This window comes from Panthera pardus, unplaced genomic scaffold (genome assembly GCF_024362965.1).
Source record: "Panthera pardus isolate Hobbes unplaced genomic scaffold, ASM2436296v1 HiC_scaffold_11, whole genome shotgun sequence".
NCBI lineage: Eukaryota > Metazoa > Chordata > Mammalia > Carnivora > Felidae > Panthera > Panthera pardus.
The window spans coordinates 76,685,588-76,701,713 of record NW_026526666.1 but is presented as its reverse complement, the minus strand read 5'-3'; the positions used below and the strand labels follow the sequence as shown (position 1 = coordinate 76,701,713).

The 16,126-nt window shown below is 42.6% G+C and overlaps 1 protein-coding gene across 7 annotated transcripts in view; it reads right to left on the bottom strand.

Moving 5' to 3' along the window:
- RHBDL2 (rhomboid like 2) overlaps positions 1-16,126 on the bottom strand; it is a 52,331-nt gene that overhangs the window by 21,577 nt on the left and 14,628 nt on the right. For 4 of the 7 annotated variants that reach the window (XM_019430185.2, XM_019430188.2, XM_019430189.2 and 1 more), the window contains 2 exons: positions 7,053-7,319; positions 3,016-3,164 (listed from right to left, as the gene is read on the bottom strand). In XM_019430185.2, coding sequence (XP_019285730.1) covers positions 3,016-3,164; positions 7,053-7,298 — 395 coding nt within the window. In that variant the 5' untranslated portion in view covers positions 7,299-7,319. Of the gene's footprint in view, positions 1-3,015; positions 3,165-7,052; positions 7,320-12,951; positions 13,092-13,630; positions 13,852-16,126 lie in introns of those variants that run through there. The other 3 variants (XM_019430186.2, XM_019430192.2, XM_019430184.2) reach the window with 3 other exon arrangements.

Genomic DNA, 16,126 nt, shown 5'->3' with positions numbered 1-16,126 from the left:
GTTTCAGTTGCATGGTATTGAGAAAATCCTAATTCACTCATATTGAGTTTAAATTTCAATAGTTTGTTTTGTTTTGTTTTTGTTTTTGTTTTTTTAAAGTAGGCTCCACACCCAAAATGGGGCTTGAAGTCACAACCTCAAGATCAAGAGTCACATGCTCTACAGACTGAGCCAGCCAGGCGCCCCAAATTTCAATAGGTTTTTAAACAACCAGTCTTGCAATCTTAGGCTATTCTTTAATAAAATAGAGATGGCAAGAGAAACCCCTATTCCCACTTCTACATTAAAAAGTCGAAAAACAAAGCTTACCAAAATGAAAAAGAAAGTTTACCCAGTAATATTAGCTAAATTTAGTATCTCCCATTACTACAGTTGGCCTAGAACATAACTGACTATACAGGTGGTTTTTATTATAGTTTTTAAATAGGTAAAAATATTTTTTAAAAAAATTCGTATTGTTTTGCTTGTCAAACTCCACAAGTATCTCTGGAGAATCTCTGAATGTATTTTGGTACATTCCCATATTACAGTAATCCTTAATTTAGTTGCTATGTAGCACAAGACTTTTTTTTTTTTAAAGAAGATTTCAGGTTAAACCAAAAAGGTTAGGGGGCGCCTGGGTGGCTCAGTCAGTTAAGCATCTGACTTTGGATCAGGTCATGATCTCATGGTTCATGGGTTCGAGCCCCACATCAGGCTCTGTGCTGACGGCTGGGAGCCTGGAGCCTGCTTTGGATTCTGTGTCTCCCTCTCTCTCTGCCCCTCCCCTGCTCACGCTCTGTCTCCCTCTGTCTCTCAAAAATAAATAAATGTAAAAAAAAAAAAAAAAAAAGGTAAAAAACAAAATAGGTGTTGGATCTTCCACGAAGTGCAAGAGCTTTCATATTTGTTTTAGGGATTGTGTTTTTGGGTTATAATTTACTTAACAAATTACCCAGCAGGGGTTCTCAGGGCACACCCTGCAGAACAGATTACTTACCTCCATGGCCACATGTGCACCCAAACACAACTATCACTGTCCAAGTCATCTCCAAAGATATCCAAGAAGTAACATGTAACTCAGCACAAAATAGTCTAGCAAGGACAGTTACACTAGTCTTAAGGAGACCTCAGAAAGAGCATTTGGAAATACGTGCACTTTGTGAATTTGAGCAAAGTCACAGGAAGCCATCTCATCTTATCCTTTGGGAACAGCTTGAGGATAAAATGACCAACAGCAACCAAAAAAACCCAAAAACAAAAAACAAAGAATCACCCTCAGCATTCTTTCTGCGGCTCAATAGCAAGAGTAGAAGTGGCATAAAGATGAGATCCTGTCATATACTCGGAATAGAAATCCCAACTTTTCCCAGCCAAATTTTATCTACCCTTCCAGGTACAACTTGAATGCATGTCATCTGTGAGACCCTCCCCATCCCAATCTTTCCATCTTTCTGTTTATGTTACAGTAACTAATCCCATATCCATGCCATTACCACTTGTCTGCCTCCCGTAGTGATGCCAGGAGAGCTAATGTTGACTTTGCCAACCTCTCCTAGCTAGGGATAGCTGTGTCTCATGGTTCTGGCTAATGAGATGCAGGTAAGAGTGGCGCTGACGGGGGACTGGTAAGAGAGCTTCTTTCCTGACAAAAGGGATTGATGTCACCAGCACCTGGTACTACCTTTCCCCTTCCTGCTTTTAATACCAAGCTACAGCTGCCGACTGGCAACCATGAGAGAAAGGTCAAGGGAAAAGCAGAGATGCCAGCACAGAACCAAGAGTCTTGGCTTCATTAAACTGACGAATTAGCCACATACCTCTGGGCTTCTTATATGGTAAAGAATTAACCTCCATTTGTTCGGGCCCCCGTTCGATTTTTGATTACTTCCATCCAAAAGCATTCCTAACTTATACAACCCCATATGTGACCTGTGCTACGCAGCCTTGAGAAGTCTTTCTGAGGGTCTTATTATGTATCAGGCACTGCAAAAATGACATTATAACCATTGTCTAATTTAATCACAGCAACGCTGTGAGGTCGGTACTTACTACCCCACTTCACAGATGTGGAAACTGAGGCAGCAAGATGTTAAGTAACTACCCTGTAATACTATGTGGCCTTGCATTACTATTTAACTGACTGTCCCCCTCATAATAAAATTTAAATGTGGTACAGGAACCACATTTGTTCAGAACGTGGTAGATGGAAGACCAAACTGAAAGTATCCATAGAAACTGAGCAATTAGCAATTTTGTCCTTGACTTGTCAAGCCTCTGAGCCCTGTGTCCTGCCATGGATACCTATTTAGCCACTGGCCAGAGTCATCCTTCAAGGTCCAGGGCTGGGTAGGTCACATAGGTGAAGTTGGCCTCATCTGAAGCCCCAGGCGTTCAGTGGGGAGGGTGGGGGCCAGCAGCAAGCTGCTCACTGTCTGCAGTGGGTTCTGAGTCGTGGGTTCTGAGTGAGGTCATAAAAAGACTACTAGCGTAGAAGAAGCTATAAACGAAAACCAATGCCCATTGCTTGTATTATTCCAGATGGAATAAAACAGTACTATACACTCAGCAAAATGCTCGTGAATTAATTCTTTTTAAGTGTGTGGCAGGGGTGGGTAGGGAGGGACTGATGATTCATGTCCTAAAGGGAACATTTTAACAACATCAAACAACATATGTGTGGGAACATACGTGTGGTTGAGTAATGATCGGGTCTCTTCTCATTACTGTTCCTATATAATTACCAGTATTAGGCAGCCATACGCAACACTAAGTACACTGGACTGGGGGTTAGCACCAATGGGTTGAGGTTCCAGCTCTGCCACGTGGCCACGTGACCTGGCGCGAGCAATACATCCCCTAAGCCTCAGACACGACGCAGCAGTAATAACACCTGCCTCCTAGGGTTCCTGTGAGGATCTGGCTAGATTATGGACATGTAAGTGTCTTATCAATAATAAAGCACCAACCAAATGTTGGGGGTGATGAGTACTCACAGTCAACCTCCTCCGTCAGCGACTTAATAGCATTCCTTACCCAGCATGCACCAGCATATAGGAGATAAACCTCCAGGCTTCCTCCCTCTTCTCAGGACTGTAGATAAAGGGACTCTCCAGGATGCCTGTGTCCAGGGTGATCCACTGTTTCTGAGGCTTCCACACAGCATAGTAAATAAACACTGCCAGCTGACCGGGAGGGGCAGACAGGAATGTTAACCACCTTCTGCAGAGAGTGGCCCCATTAAAGCCCACGGACACTACCTTGGTTCCAAATGATTAGCTCTCAAGGGGGCCATTCCGTAGCAAGTGCTCAAAAGACGAAAGGAATTAAATTTCCCTGCTGCATATCTGCCCACGTAACCGTAGTCATAGCCTACTTCCTCCAGTGAGTAGGAGCGGCCCCACACCAAATATGAAGAAAATGCTTTCTGAGCCCCCTACCCCCCTTAAATACCCTCTGCCCTCATCTTTCCATTCCCATTTGGTCTCTCATTTACACGGTAATATTAAGTCACTGCTGGCTTCCAAAGAATAGGGAAAGGGAACAATAGTAACTTTCAGCCAAGAAGCCTGGCAAACACGACCTTAACCAAGTGATGAAGGTTCACGTCACCAGGGATGCCATGTGGAGGTCCCCTACTCCCTGATGTGATAGGATGAGAAAGGCACTTCACCTCTGCGTGTTCCTCCCTAAAACCCGTAACTCCAGTCTAATCATGAGAAAAACATCAGACAAGCCTGCATTGGGGGATAATCTACAGAATACCTGGCCCATACTCAAGATTATCAGAGTCATGAAAACAAAGCCTGAGAAGCTGTCACAGATTAGAGGACACTGGGGGAACATGACAACTGAATGTGAGAACTCTGGGTTGCAGGATACAGAAGGGATAGAAAGAGGACATTAATGGAAAAGCTAGTAAAAATTGATATTAAGGGGCGCCTGAGTGGCTCAGCCAGTTAAGCGTCCAACTTAGACTCAAGTAATGATCTCATGGTTTGTGAGTTCAAACCCCGCATCCAGCTATCTGCTCTCAGCGCAGAGCCTGCTTTGGATCCTCTGTCTCCCCCCTCTCTCTCTCTCCCCCTCTCTCTCTCTCTGCCCCTCCCCTGCTAACGTTCTCTCTCTCTCTCTCTCAAAAAATAAACATTAAAACAAGAAAGATTTAAAAATACATACATAGAGGGGCGCCTGGGTTGCTCAGTCGGTTGAGCGACTGACTTCGGCTCAGGTCATGATCTCACGGTTCGTGGGTTTGAGCCCCGCGTCAGGCTCTGTGCTGACAGCTTGGAGCTTGAAACCTGCTTTGGATTCTGTGTCTCCCTCTCTCTGACCCTTCCCCACTCACGCTCTGTCTCTCAAAAATAAATTAAAATGTTTAAAAAAAATTTTTTTAAATACATACATACATAAGAACTTTTATTTAAGGGGCACCTAGGTGGCTCAGTAGGTTGAACATCCAACTCTTAATTTCAGCTTAGGTCATGATACCAAGGTTGTGGACTTGAGCCCCACATCAGCATGGAGCCTACTTGAAATTCTCTCTCTCCCTCTGCCCATCTCCCCTGCTCGTGCTCTCTCTCTCTAAAATAAAAAAAATTAGGGGCACCTGGGTGTCTCAGTCGGTTAAGCATCTGACTTCGGCTCAGGTCACGATCTCATGGTTCGTGGGTTTGAGCCCTACATCAGGCTCTGTGCTGACAGCTCAGAGCCTGGAGCGGGGTTTCAGTCTCCCTCTCTCTCTGCCCCTCCCCCACTCGTGCTCTGTCTCCCTCTGTCTCAAAAATAAATAAATATTAAAAAAAATTAAAAAATAAATAAAATAAAATAAAATAATTAAAATTAAAAAAAAAATAAAGCTTTTATTTTAAAAACTGATTTTGGAGCACTTGTGTGCCTCAGTCAGTTGAGCGTCCAACTCTTGATTTCAGCTCAGGTCATGATCTTATGGTTGTGGGATCAAGTCCCATGCAGGGTGCTGCACCGACAGCTCGGGGCCTATTTGGGATTCTCCTCCTCTCTCACCGCCCCTCCTCCACTTGCTCCTTCTCCCTCTCTCTCTGTCTCTCTCTCACTCGCTCTCATTCTCAAAATAAATAAATAAACATTAAAAAAAAACACACCCTGATCTTTCAGGGTGCCTGGCTGGTTCAGTCAGTAGAGTATGTGAGTCTTGATCTCAGGGCTCTAAGTTCGAGCCCCATATTGGGTATAGAGATTACTTATAAATAAATAAATAAATAAATAAATAAATAAATAAACAAATAAACAAATAAATAATAAATAGTTTTTAAAAAGACACTGATCTTTCTGTGAGAGACAAATACCCACAATGGTTGTACAGATTACTTGAAAATCAATCAATCAATCAATGATTTTTAAAAAAGAAACTGATCTTTCTGTGAGAGACAGATATCTTAGCACCCACTCTACGACCCTTCCTGGGAAAACTGCCCTTTCCACAGCACTGACTACAACAGTCATGTTTCGTATCACGTGACCTTATCCTATTATGCCCCAATTCCCCCAGACCCCCAGCACTCACACACCTGATTGGACCATGGGCAGGCCAGCCAATCCATAGGCTGGAAGGATAACCTGATAGAGTGTGCCAGGAGTGTTTACTCATTACCCTTTTCTTTATCTGAACCATAAGAGGCTAGCTCCCTATGATGGTTCATTTTATGTGTCAATTTGGCTAGACCATGATACCCAGATATTTGGTCAAAATCATTCTGGATGTTTCTGTGAAGATATTTTTTAGATGAGATCAATGTTAAAATCAATAGACTGAGTAAAGCAGATTACCCTCCATAACGTGGTGTCTCAACAAATGAGTTTAAAGCCTTGATAGAACAGACTGACCTCCTCTGAGGGAAAGGGAATTCTGCCTTTGAGGGAAAGTATGACTGCCTTTGAACTACAACTACAACTCTTATCCCCCTAGATCTCCAGCCTGCTGGCCTACCCTCGATTTTGAATTTGCTAAGCTTCCACAATTACATGAGCCAATTCCTTAAAATCAATCAAGTTCTCTCTCCATATCTATGTAGAGATGGATGGATGGATGGATGGATAATGTGTGTGTGTTTGTGTGTGTACACACTCGATTACTTCTATTTCTCTAAAGAACCCTGACTAATACCATTCTTGATAAGGAAGTGGAGACATCAGTGGGAATGATCAGAGACTTCCTAATGTCCCTGAAGTCACACCCCACACACGTGCATCTTCTGCCAATTTCTTTTTTTTTTTTAATTTTTTTTTTAACGTTTATTCATTTTTGAGACAGAGAGAGAGACAGAGCATGAATGGGGAAGGTCAGAGAGAGAGGGAGACACAGAATCTGAAACAGGCTTCAGGCTCTGAGCTGTCAGCACAGAGCCCGACGCGGGGCTCAAACTCACGGACCGTGAGATCATGACCTGAGCCGAAGTTGGACGCCCAACCGACTGAGCCACCCAGGTGCCCCTTCTGCCAATTTCTTTATGAGACATCATGGTGTAGGAGAAAAAGGTAGGTAAGATGAGGCTCAGGAAAAGCCCAGTGCTGGCCCAGTCATACATATGTGACCTTGGGCAATTCATTCCACCTCTCTGAGCCTTGTACTCTTTTCTGGAAAATAAAAGGGCTTACTTGATCAGAGTCTGAAAACACACTACATGCTACCACAGTAGACATCATTAGAGGATTCCATTCTTTTTTTCCCTACTGAAATGCGGCGGCAGCCTATAGTCTATAGAAGCAATCAGTTCATGAGATCAAACCAATCTGTGACCCCAAGATTATTTGGTTTCTAAAGGCCCAACATCTAAAATGAAATGAAGCCACAGAAATAGTAGTCACAGCTGGGAAGGGGACTTGCTTGAAAAATAAAACTCACCCTTGGCTGAAAGTGACTGGGAACACAGGAAAGACCTGAGGAGACTTCAGAGAGGGTGAAGTTGAGTTCCGCGTGGGCTGTGCCTGCCACCACCAAGCTCTCTTCTCTTCTCTAGATGTGATCGAAGCCCCCGTGTGTTTGCAACTCCCCAGGGGTACTTACACTAGTGCCCACCACCCAACTCACTCACCTCAGCAATGCTGATGGAGATGATGAACACAGGGGGTGGGAGGCAGTTAGCTCTCTCCAAGTATGTTCTTCGAACCTTTTCAGGAAGCATCCATTTTGAGACAACCCTGTGGACCTTTTTATTCTTGAAGGGATCTTTACCTCCCCCATCCTCTCGCATTTCCTTCTCTTCTTCCAGCTCTCCTTTCATGTCTCCATCCAAATTCAGAGTCACATCCTCTATCTCCAAATCGCGATCAGCAGCCATTGTCCTGGGTCTTCCCTCCACCTAAAAGGGACATGAATGTCAAGGAAAAACAGATGACTCTATAGTCCTTGGGCCACAGATCTTTCCTGAGCTGTCTGGTACAGCCACTGGTTTGTTTCCTCGGCCTTTCCTGGATATTAATAGAAGGCAGTTGAAGATCTGGTGCCCACATACTCACAATATCCATATCCTCATCCCTAGCATGTAATTGTGACAAAGCAATAGGGTCTCCCCAAATGAGGGAGAGGGCTCCCCGGGGTCACTTCTATCGCCACCACCCAAAGAATGGACTAGAGCCTTGGAATAGAAACCCTACCTTGTATGTCCCTTCCTTCCCCTCTGCCACTGACTGTCAAGTCAACCATCAGCGTAAGAGATGCCTTGGCCATGAAGTGATGCATCTCAGAGCCCAAACCATGCACACCGCATAACTGAACCCAGTCTCGTCCAGCTAAAGTGAATGGTCTCCTTTCCCATTTTAGTTTCATCTCGCTTCTACTCCCAGGCCAAACACAGGTCTCAGATTTCTGACTCAGAATCAAAAATAGTTTACCGAGCATCTACTGTGTATCAGGCACTATGCTGGAGCCTTTCACATCTATTGACTCATTGGACTTCCACAATAACCCCAGGAGGTGGGGATTTGTAGTCCCATTTATGGATAAAAAACTGAGCTGCCCATTCTGCTCCCCAAAAAAGAATCAAACCTACATCTTACCAGCTCTCTTCCTAAACCAGCACTGCCCATTCGGTAGCACACTCGAGTTAGGAAGGCCATTCCTTGCTGGTCCTCCAGGCACAAGGTCAATACCCTTGCTGAAACACATCTCCCCAACGATGCTCTGACATCCAAAGCTCTTGGCTGAGTTCTTCCTAATTTCCACATCAGGTATTCCCTTGAATTCAATCCTCAACATTCAATTATTCAAGTATTTATTCAGTAAACATCTATGGAACACCTACTAGGTATCAGGCCACCATCCCTAGTCCAAAGGGTTGACAATGTAATGGAGGAAACAGAGGTCAATAAAAATCATACAAATAATTGTCTCATTACACTGTGATAGGGGACACCAAGCAGGTGTATAAGATACCAAGGCAGCATGTCTGTAACAGAGACGGCTGATCCACATACTTTCTTATCCCTATGCCATGTACTGTCCTTTCCCTGTTGGTCTGGTTCTGTTATTTTTTTTTTTAATGTTTATTTATTTATTTATTTAGAGAGAGAGAGAGAGCACAAGCAGAGGGAGGGCAGAGAGGGAGGGAGAGAGAGAATCCCAAGCAGGCTCCATACTGTCAGCTCAGAGCCCAATGCGGGACTTGAACTCACAAAACGTGAGATCATGACCTGTGCCGAAAACAGGAGTTGGGCACTTAACCAACTGAGCCACCCTGGTTAACCAGGCACTCCTAGTTCTGTTATTTTTTGCTCCTGGTTAAACTACTTAAATCATTCAAATATTTCTGTGGTCAAAAGTGGGGGGAAGGGCTGGAATAGTGAGGGAAAAAAATGTTGCAAAATAGTTGTAGAGTACAATCCAATTTTTGTAAAAAGTAACATACTGTTAAGACACAGAACAGATGAACAGGAGGGAAGGGAAGCAAAAATAATATAAAAACAGGGAGGGAGACAAAACATAAGAAACTCTTTAAAAATAGAGAACAAACAGAGGGTTACTGGAAGGGTTGTGGGAGGGGGGATAGGCTAAATGGGGAAGGGGCATTAAGGAATCTACTCCTGAAATCATTATTGCACTATACGCTAACTTGGATGTAAATTAAAAAGTAATAATAAAATAAAGTAACAAAAATAAATAAATAAAGTCAACCTCACACACACAAAAAAAGTAACATACTGATACACAGGAAGAAATCTGGAAAATTAACCATGATTATATCTGCATGGTGGGTGGGATTTCACGAGATTTTTGCCTCCTGTGCAGGGGTGGGCCCAGATTTTGCGGAGCCTAAAGTGTAAACAATTTGGGCGGTTTTCCTTGGAAAAAATAATATAAAATTAAAGTTACAAAATATAAAAATTGCAAAAGTAGATACTGGCCTTTGCAGGAGCCCATGCAAATGAAAGAGACCTGAAGTTTATTAGCTTCAGAGGCAGCCTCTGTTTATATTTGATTTTTAAAGGTTTTATTACTATTTTAATTAAAAAACAAAAAACAAATAAAGGTGTGCCTGGGTGGCTCTGCCAGTTAAGCGTCCAACCAGCTCAAGTCACGATCTCACAGTTCATGAGTTCCAGTCCTGCATCAGGCTCTGTGCTGGCAGTGTGGAGCCTCCTTGGGATTCTCGCTCTCTCCTCTCTGCCCTTCCCCTACTCAAGCTTTCTCTATGTTTCAAAATAAATAAATAAATAACTTTAAAAAATAATAATAATAATAAATTAGAAAAGAAATAAATAAAGCCATATCTATGACACCTTGACTTGATCCTAAAGTCTCAACTACTGTACTATTTCTCCCCTCCCCTTTGTGGCCTAATATCTTGAAGGAGGAGTCTGTACCCCTAACCAGATGGTCATCTGCATCCTCCATTGGAACTGATCTCCTGAGTTACACCCTTCAAACAAATCCACTTCAAGGGCACCTGGGTGGCTCAGTTGGTTAAACGCCCAACTTCGGCTCAGGTCATGATCTCAGGGTTCATAAGTTTGAGCCCTGAATCGGGCTCTGTGCTGACAGCTCAGAGCCCAGATGGAGCCTGCTTCAGATTCTAGGTCTCCCTCTCTCTCTCTCTCTGCCCCTGCCCCACTCGCATTCTGTCTGTCTGTCTCTCTAATTTATTAAATTTAATAAATTTTAAACATTTACTAATGTTTAAAATAAATAAACATTAAAAAAAAAGTTAATTAAAAAAATCCACTTAAGGAGTGATGTGAGTCCCAATCACGCAGGCAGAGCACCGCTGGCATTTCAAAGCACATACCCACGCAAAATCTCACATACTCCTCAGAATAAGCTGAAGTAAAAAGAAGGCAAGGGTTGTGTTCCCAATTCTCCTCATCTTCAACCTTCCTAACAGACCTTCTTTCATTCATCTCTCATCTCAACCATATTTTATTCACTGACTTCCTTCTCCCGCCCTCAAGCCACAGGCATCCCCTCTGCGTGCTTCAACAACACTCTTGTCCTGCAATTGGACTTCTCTAACTCGGTGAAGAGGAGCTAGTGGCAAGGTCACTAGAGGACAGGAACACAGGCTTTGACACTAGACAGACTGGGGAATGGCTCCGTCTTATTTTTCTTTGCAACCTCAGGCAATGGCCGCAGGCCTGGTACCATAAACCCTAGCATGGTGGTTGCAAGGGCATGGGGGGAAGGGAGAAAATGGGGAGTTGTCTGATTTAATGGGTGCAAAGTTTCAGTGTAGGAAGATAAAGTTCTGGAGATGGATGGTGTTAAGAGTTTCACAACAATGTAAAAGTACTTAATGCCAATGAACTGTATACTTAAAAATGGCTAAAATGGTAAATTTTAAGTTATGTATGTTCTACCCACCACCCCCAACACACACACACACACACACACACACACACACACACTAAACAATAATGCAAAACTTTCAAGGTCATTGCAAAGATTAGATACAGTGTATCACCCATATGTGCTTCATCAATGATATATATATATATATATATATACACACACACGTATATATATATATATATATATATATATTTTTTTTTTTTTTTTTTTTTTTTTAAATATGACCCACGGAACCAGATGACTGGGATTAAAACACAGCTCTACTACATTATCAACTGTAAACTTAGGTAAATCACTTAAATTCTCTGGGCCTCAGATTACATTTTTTTAAATTGTGGTAATATACACGTAACATAAAAATTTATCACTTTAGGGGCGCCTGGGTGGCTCAGTCGGTTAAGCGTCCGACTACAGCTCAGGTCACGATCTCGCAGTCTGTGAGTTCGAGCCCCGCGTTGGGCTCTGGGCTGATGGCTCAGAGCCTGGAGCCTGTTTCAGATTCTGTGTCTCCCTCTCTCTCTGCCCCTCCCCTGTTCATGCTCTGTCTCTCTCTGTCCCAAAAATAAATAAACATTAAAAAAAAAATTAAAAAAAAAAAAATTTATCACTTTAGGGGCGCCTGGATGACTCAGTTGTTTGGGCATCCAGCTCTTGATTTCAGCTCAGGTCATGATGTCATGGGTTTGCGAGTTCAAGCCCTGCATTGGGTTCTGTGCTGACAGTGCAAGCCTGCTTGGAATTCTCTCTGTCCCTCCCCAACTCGCTCTCTCTCTCTCTCAATCTCTCTCAAAATAAACAAGTAAACTTAAAAAAAATTACCACTTTAACCATTTTAAAGTATACAATTCAGTGTCATTAAGTACATTTACAATGTTATGTAACCATCACCACTATCTAGTTCAGGAACTTTTTCATTACCCCAGACAAAAACTCCAAACCCATTAAGCAATCTCTCCATTGCCATCTCTCTCCAGCCCATGGCAACCACTTTTCTGTCTCTATGGATTTACTTATTTGGGGGACTTCATGAAAATGGAATCATACAATATATGGCCTTTTGAGTCTGGCTTCTCTTAGAAGAAAGTCTTCAAGGTTCATTCCTTTTTTTTTTTTTTTTTTTTTAAATAGGTACCACACCCAATGTGGGGCTTGAACTCACAACTGAGATCAAGAGTCATAGGCGGAGATGATGGGTTAAATAGGTGATGGGTATCAAGGACGGCACTTGTTGTGATGAGCACTGGGTGTTGTATTTAAGTGATGAATCACTAAATTCTACACCTGAAACTAATATTACACTGCACATTAACTAACTGGAATTTAATAAATTTGAAGAAGGAAAAAAAAGAGTCACATGCTCCACCTACTGAGCCAGCCAGGTGCCCCAGGACTTCATTCCTTTAGTATAGTAATTAATTAAGTATAGTAATAATAAGTATAATTAATATAAGTATATAACTAAGTATAATAATTAATATAGTAATTCTATATTTAACTTATTGGGAAACTCTCAGATTCCATTTTAAAGTGGGGATAATGATAGAACTTACCTTGTAGCATTGTTGGAAAGATTGTTGGAGGTAATGGGGGCTCTTGAGTCAGTTAAGCCTCAACTCTTGATTTTGGCTCAAGTGTTTGGCTCAAGTCATGATCTCACTCATTTTCTCTCTCTCTCTCTCTCTCTCTCTCTCTCTCTCTCAAATAAATAAATAAATAAATAGACAAGCATTTTGAAAAATCCTAAGAAAAGATTATTTGAGGTAATGCATGTAAAGCACTTAGAATAGTATCTGGCACATGGGAAACACTCCATAATTTTATTATTAGCTATGGACGGATGAGTGGGTGCATGGATGGATGGATGGATGGATGGTTGGCTGGCTGGAAAGATGAAAGGGATGGGCTGAGTCTAGGGCCTATTTTCATATTGCAAGTTACTGGAAATCAACTCATACTGCAAGTTACTGGAAATCAACTCATACTGAATTTATTCTTAAAAATACTTCATTAGGCACTTTCCACATTACAATAGGTTATATTCAGAAAATTTAGGGAAGAAGAGAATTCCCCTTCCATGTGACTTTTCCCCAGCAACTTTTCTGAAAAGAAAGTCTTCCTCCCTCCCCTACATCTTCCACCTTCCCACTCACCCGGCCTCCCAGGGACAGACACTAAGTCTGGAGACCTAATTATTGCATTAATTTTCCTTGAATGCTGTTGACTATTTCCAGTTTTGTGACTTCTCACGATTGGCAAAACACAGTGTGGGTTGGAGACTCACAGTGTTTAACTGCAAATATTAAAGCATTTAAAAAAATTTTTAATGTTTATTTATTTTTGAGAGACAGAGACAGAGTGCAAGCAGGGGAGGGGCAGAAGAGAGAGGGAGACACAGAATCCGAAGCAGGCTCCAGGCTCCGAGCTGTCAGCACAGAGCCTGACGCGGGCCTCAAACTCACAAACTGTGAGATCATACCTGAACTGAAGTCGGACATTCAACCGATTGAGCCACCCAGGAGCCCCTAAAGCATTTTAAAAATAAGTTCAACTAGTGATGATTAACATTGTGTTAATAAGCTCTACTGTAAATTGAAATACATACACGATCACTTTATGAGGAAATAAAATTTTACAATGTTAATATAACTTGATAGCTATAAAAGGAACTAGAAAACTAAGGCTTACATTTCCTCAAAATTTTCTCTTTTCTCCAGACTTCAAACTTTCCAGAAATTTTACAAAGTCAAGCCCACCACTTTAGGTATTTTAATGAAATGTATTTCCTGTGCTGCAAAGATATCTGCCCCATTCGGTTTAGGCAAGACTCACTGTGGCTGTGCTTTCTTCCTTGGCAGGGAGAGTAGACAGATCTGACATGCAGTTCTAGCTACATCAGCCTCTTGCAACAGATGAAAACGTTGGTGGCCACTGCAGGGTTTGGGGTTTACCTCTCTTCTCAATGACGGTCACACTCTGACTTCCCTCCCCGTCTGTGTGCCCTGTTGCTTGGAGACAGGGGCCTCTCCCTGATTCATCCATCTCTCCAACATCTGCTTCTCAATACTTCCAGTCTCTGACATTCCCTGTCCCTCCCACTCCTGTTTATCTTCTGCTCCCACACCTGAATTTCTGAGCACAGCTCACCACCCTGGAAACATTACTAATCAAACAATGAAAAGACTATCCATACTTTTGGGGCTGTGGGAAACAGGTGCAGCCTTTTGGGAAGGCAACTGGGCAGTAATTGCCCAAAATAGAAAAGCATATAACTTTCAACAGAACCACCCTCCTCCTAGAAATCTATCCTGCAAATGTATCTGAGCAAGTATACAAAGCTATATTTCAAAGATGTTCAGTGCAGAACTATTTACAGCAGTGAAAAATCACAAAGAACTAGAATGTACTTCAGTTGGGTTGTTGCATTTCCTGCCTGTTCCAATCCTTAGGTAGTTAGTTCTTCCTTACACTGTGCTGAAATCTGCTCACCAGCACATTTGCTCCCGGGTCCAATGTTTTCCTCCCTAGGCTAATCTAAGGTTATGGCGTTAATTTTGTCCCTACGTGGGCGTGGCCTGGATATTCCATGGGCTCTACAGGTCAAAGTTGGGGTAGGGTCTCTGGAAGCATACTTTAGATTACCGGAATTTTTGGAGGCCCAATTAAATAAAGCAGGAGTCTCAAAACAAGTCAGCAATGAATACAACACATCATAGTCTTAAAGAGATATAAATGCATCTGCAGCTATCAAATTATTCACTTTGTCACTCTCATCACAGTGTGATATATTGAGAGGCCTTATTTACTGCACTGATTGTGTTTCTTACTAAGCAAAAATCATCCAGGTGTCTTGAGCTTTCTTTAATGTTGGCTTGATGTTGTGCCTCACCTCCTTCCTTTTATCTTTAGCAGGTGGCTGTCAACTCTGTTGAAATCTCTCTCTCTCTCTCCTTCTCCGCCCCACCCCCCCACCCAGATCAAAATCAGGTGGCGCTGCTGTGAAAAGTCCTCATCCTACCAGTATGGAACAACGAAGGTGGACTGTTAAAAAGAATGCTGGAGGAGTAGGAAAGACTCATGTTCTTCAAGTTAAAATGAAGATATTCCCCCTGTGCATCAAAGACTTTCTCTTCATGGTTGCCAAGTATTCCTTTTTTTAAAGTTGGCTCCATGCCCCATGTGGCCCTCAAACTCACAACCCTGAGATCAAGAGTCAACTGCTCTACCAACTGAGCCAGCCAGGTACCCCAGCAAGGATTCTCAAGGAAAGGAAAAGTGGGGAGGCTCAACCGGCTAAGCATCTGACTCTTGGTTTCCGCTCAGGTCATGATCTCACAGTTTGAGTTTGAGCCCTGCATCGGACTTCACACTGTCAGTGCGGAGCCTACTTGGGATTCTCTCTCTCTCTCCCTCCCTCTCTGCCCTGCCCCTCCCCTCCCCCCGCCTCTCTCTCATTCTCTCAAAATAAATAAATAAATAAACTTAAAAAAGAAATTAGAGGAAAACTGGAAAGAACTTCCTTACATCCTGTCTTTGTGTGGAATAAGCATTGCTCATGATATGAATCATGGAGCCATTGTGTTGGCCAAGGATTGGAAAGGGTGGGGCAATGCTCATTTACCCAGAACACTCTTCTGCCTTAAAAAAAAAAAAAAAAGTAGAGGGCGCCTGGGTGGCTCAGTGGATTAAGCGTCCAACTTTGGCTCAGGTCATGATCTAGCATGATCTAGCGGTTTGTGAGTTTGAGCCTCACATCAGGCTCTGTGCTGACAGCTCAGAGCCTGGAGCCTGCTTCAGATTCTGTGTCTCCAGCTCTCTGCCCCTCCCCCACTCACGCTCTGTCTCTCTTTTCTCTCAAAAATAAATAAACATGAAAAAAAAATTTTTTTAATGTAGAGAGAGATTTCCATAAGGAGATTTACACAGGAGACCCTTGACAATGGCAAGAGATTTTTCCAAAGACCTTTCAAGAGCTGGGGTACCTGGGTGGCTCAGTGGGTTAGGTGTCTGACTTTGGCTCAGGTCATGATCTTGCCGTTCACGAGTTCGAGCCCCGCATCAGGCTCTGTACTGACAGCTTGAAGCCTGGAGCCTGCTTCAGATTCTGTGTCTCCCTCCCTCTCTGCCCCTCTCCCATTCACACTCTGTCTCTGTCTCTCAAAAAATGAATAAACATTAAAAAAAATTTTTTTAAAGACCTTTCAAGAGCCTTAGTAAACCATATAGTATCTCCCAAAATTGTGTTAAAATTATGGCCAGAAAATTCTAAGCAATTGCATTTCAGACCCTAAATAATTCTATAATTGCAGGTGTAAGGTTATTTATAAA